This window comes from Taurulus bubalis, assembly GCF_910589615.1.
Source record: "Taurulus bubalis genome assembly, chromosome: 17".
Lineage (NCBI taxonomy): Eukaryota > Metazoa > Chordata > Actinopteri > Perciformes > Cottidae > Taurulus > Taurulus bubalis.
In genome coordinates, this window is record NC_136605.1 from 3,755,847 (window position 1) to 3,760,409 (window position 4,563).

General features: G+C 40.4%; 1 protein-coding gene across 1 annotated transcript; it reads left to right on the plus strand.

Moving 5' to 3' along the window:
* Positions 1–215: 215 nt before the first annotated feature.
* Positions 216–3,341, plus strand: LOC306750108 (ornithine decarboxylase-like; the record flags this gene model as incomplete). Its single annotated transcript, XM_079233502.1, has 9 exons — positions 216–237; positions 417–553; positions 694–867; positions 963–1,135; positions 1,226–1,442; positions 1,538–1,621; positions 1,857–2,019; positions 2,407–2,528; positions 3,084–3,341. The coding sequence occupies 9 exons, from the start codon at positions 216–218 to the stop codon at positions 3,339–3,341; spliced, it is 1,350 nt and encodes a 449-aa protein (XP_079089628.1).
* Positions 3,342–4,563: the final 1,222 nt, after the last annotated feature.

Consider the following 4,563-nt stretch of genomic DNA (forward strand, 5'->3'; position numbering starts at 1 on the left):
GTCTCCACGGCGATGCTGTATGGTTATCTCTTGTTTAGATTCCTCTTGTCACCTGTCCTTGGCAGTGGGAACAGACGAGTGACGCAGGAAGAAAGGAGGATGTAGGATATAGGGGCTGGACCCAGGCAAACCTGAGCCAGTCCTAACTATAAGCGCTATCAAAGAGGAAGAATAAGTATTTTCGAATTTGGAGTGAACAATCCAAGTTGCAACATATGGAGGAGCATATGGGACATGGTAAGACATTTAATATAATCTGTGATATTAATATCGTTTTGGCTTTTGACTCCTGTATCAGCATGGCATAATGTAGACTAAGCTAAAAACAAAGAAAAAGCTGATTCTTCTATTGTGATCCAGCCTTATATTTAACAACATGTGTTTATTCATTTCATTCTTTTGTCTTTTCCTGCTAGTCATCCCAGCACCAGTAACTACGAAGGGATCGGTTGAGCAGGTTTGGTTCCCCAAGAACTGTGACATTGACATTTTAGACAATGGAAGGACCATCAGAGACTTCATAGACATTAAAATAAAAGAGCTTGGTTCAGCGGTGAGTATCAGAGACATCATGTCACTTTAGTTTTCTTCACTGAGTCTCTGTGTAATTGTGTCCCTGTATTGTGTGATAGTTGATGTTTCTTGTGTGCCATTGTCAAAAGAAAATTAGCTAACTCTGCTCTCTTCGTTCAGGACAATGACGAGCCATTCTATGTGGTGAGTCTGGATGGTATTTTTGAAAAGCACCTCAGGTGGCGTACTAACTTACCTCGAGTCAAGCCTTTCTATGCAGTGAAGTGCAACAACGAAGCAGCAGTTTTGAGGATGATGAGTGCTCTGGACACAGGTTTCGACTGTGCTAGCAAGGTACGGTGAAGTATTTCAAAGAGAATCCAGCTCAGCCTTTTCTTCATTGTGGAGAAGCAGTTTCCTCATTTGAAACGCGCTTTGGTTGAACACAGGTGGAGATCCAGCTGGTGCTGTCCCTCGGAGTGACACCTGATAAAATCATTTACGCACACACAACCAAACCACTGTCGCACATCAAATATGCCTGTACTCATGGAGTCGACACGATGACTTTTGATTGCGAGGATGAACTCCTAAAAATATCTCGTTGCCACGCCAAAGCCAGGTGAGTGAACACTACTGATATTTGTTGCTTCTATGTTTAGTGTAGATTGTTGTTAGTTTACCGACGAATACTTTTGAATCACTTTTTCAGATTGGTTCTCCGCATTGCAGTGGATGACTCTGCATCCAAGATAAGACTGAGTTTAAAGTTTGGCGCCAGACTGGAGTCAGCTGCTCAGCTGCTTTGCCGTGCTGGAGAGCTGGGCTTGGAGGTCATTGGGGTCAGCTTTCATGTAGGCAGCGGGTGCACTCAAAGTTCTGCGTTCAAGCTGGCCATCGCAGACGCCCGTCGTGTCTTTGACATGGGGGCAAGGCATCCTCATAGCAATAGAACGTGGTTGCAAACTCATAACATCTTTTAAAAAGGTGCCTTATAAGACAGTGGTACTGATGTGTTTTTCAGAAATTGTTGGGCCTCCAGATGAGTCTCTTGGATATTGGTGGAGGGTTCTCTGGGATAGAGGACTGTCTAGTCGAATTTGAAGAGGTAAAGGAAAGAAAATATTCCGCTATTTTCTCAATACGTGTCTGTTTTGCCTTCAATTACATGGCTCCTACTTCATAGAAACACATGCAGAAACCTTACCTGTGTTCCCTGTAATGCCAGTGATAATGGTTTCTGTCGGTCACCTTGTACTTTAGTGTCAGCGTAATGTCTGGAATATTAATAGAGGTGTAATTCCTGTGAAATGTACTATTAACCCAACGTGGTTTTCTTATAGTTTTCAGAAGTCATTAATGGAGCACTGGAGGAATTCTTCCCGCCTGACAGTGGGGTGCAGATCATTGCAGAACCAGGACGCTACTACGTGGATTCAGCCTTCACACTTGCAGCCAACGTCTTTGCCAAAAGAGTAATCGCAGATGATATGGACGAACATAGCGGTAGTGTATAGATATCACTTTTGAATGTTGAGTATTCTGTATTAAAACATAGTTATAGAATGTGTGATTGTATTTAAATACATCTTGATTTAATGAAACAAACTGTGATGTGTAGGTGACAACTACCAGGTGAGTCTGATGGCTCCAAATGGCAATGCACCACTACAACAAGAAGCATCTTCAGGAAACCTCCATGCTGAGCCTTTGAGTGAGCACAATGACTTTATGAAGACTAATGTTGTGCAGACCCACAGATACCTGGTTGCATGTGGTGGAGGGACCGATTAGAAAGCACCATTTTGTATTGTAATTTTCCTATTATTTTCAGAGTTGCCATTTTAATACCTTTGATTACTTTGCGTGTTTTTTTTGTTGTTTTTTTTTCAGATGGTGAGGACAGCAGCCCTGACAGAACAATGATGTACTACCTTAATGATGGATTGTATGGTTCCCTGAGTTGCCTCATCAATGATGCTGCCCACACCAATATTGAACCATACCTTGCCAGGGTAAATATCAACTCCATCATGAAATAAAAACATCAATATTGGACGATTTTTCTAAACAGTAGTATAGGATTTTTATGTCCAATGCCAATGATTTAAAAATCCTTGCGTTCCACAGTATCTGAGCATGGCGACTACCGAAGAGTACAAGCTGAAGATTGTGGTTGGATATATATTCTGTGGTTAAGGATTGCGTTAGGCAAGGAACACACTTTGTAATGGCGAGGGAAAGATCGTGGTTTTGGTTGATAGAAAGACGAATGTTAATTGTAGGTCGGTGACATAACGCAGTCAGACTGTGACCTCCACATGGTTATTGTCCTCCTAAAGAGGACACTATCTCATTGCATGCATTAGCACTGGCGTTGGACATACATTTTGAGGTGTGAAATTGTTCCACTTCTTAAATCCAGTCTTTGGTCGAATAACATTCTGAAGGCTGTCACTCCCCAACCTGACCTGAGAAGACTGCAAAACGAGGTGTCAGACATGAGATTTAAAGGAACAGATGACCAGCGTGACGTGGATTTCATATTTCAATGTTTGTGTTGTTCACAGGTTGTTGAGAGCAGTGAGCAGAGATTCCGGTCTGTTCTCTGGGGTCCAACCTGCGACAGCATTGACAAAGTAACCGACAGCTGCTGGATCCCTGAGTTGAATGTGGGAGACTGGCTTCTCATCGACAACATGGGCGCTTACTCCATTTGTTTATCCACCGACTTTAACGGCTTTGAAAGAGCTCACATTTACCCTGTTGTATCAACAAAGACATGGCACACCTTAAACCTTTCTGAAATCTACAACATCCGCCAATGATCCGGGAGCACTTCTATTCAACAGTGGCTCACTACGGACATGAAAAACAATGAAGGCCCTATAGAAATACCATCCTACTAATCACAAATCAAGAATATGGTCAAACACATTCACATACCCATATCAATCATGCTGTCGTGGACAAAGATATTTAGTCTCTTTCTCAACAATACATTTTATTTGATGGGAAAAGCATTTGAATAAAAATGAAAGTATGCGATAATGTCCACCCTGCAATGGAAGGCTTGCTAGAAGGCTAGAGCATGACAGAGTTGGCATTGTTGGCTAATGTTAGCATTTAATGAGCATGTACATGGTGGACCTTCAGTTAATAACATGATTCAGTTAGTAAAGGTGACGGTTTAACAAATAGATTTCGAATTTCTGAAAGTTTTTTATATTAATTGATATTTCACTATGACACAGTGGACATGATAAGCTTGACAACATAACACTTCAAACAAAATATGATGAAAATTAAGAAATATAAGTGTAAATACTTAATCTGCAACATGCCACTGTTTCAGCCTCCAGTGAAGAAAGACCAATTGGTGGTAGTATGTTACTGAAAATATCAGAGGTTTTATTAAAGAGAAAGTTGTTGTTACATTTGTCATCTCATGGGCACTTACTGCAAAGCACACCCTTTCCTTTTCACATTTCTATGAACATTTTTAATTATGACTTGAGGTTAAAAAAATGGGTTAAAGTAGCTGGTAAATGTTAAACTCTGATTTCTCAAATATTGTTTTTTATTTGCCTTACACTGTATGACAGGTAAACAATTATAATAAATGAGAATATAAATAAACAAGTGTTGTTCATGTTTATTGCTCTCACTGTTTAAGATGAAGACTGAAAGCAAACAACAAATAGCATACATCTGGTTGAATGTCAGCTAGCACTGAGATAAACAACACATAGAAAGGAACTGTGTCACCCCTGCTCAAAGTGCTTTGTACATGAACTATTGGAGTTTTTCCTTTTTTGTTTTGTAGAGTTCATTAACAGTAACACTGATATCTTGTTCCTGTGTGCGTTCACAGTCAAGTTGACAGTGCTAATGCAACACTTAAAGAGTCAATGTTAACACTAAGCCAGTGAACATATGGTCCCTATTTACAGTGTTAAAGTTACACTGAACACAGTGTTAACACTTCAGGGTCAATTCAACTCTGGTAAGAGTTACTATTTGTCACTACACTGAGAAGTGTTACTCAGA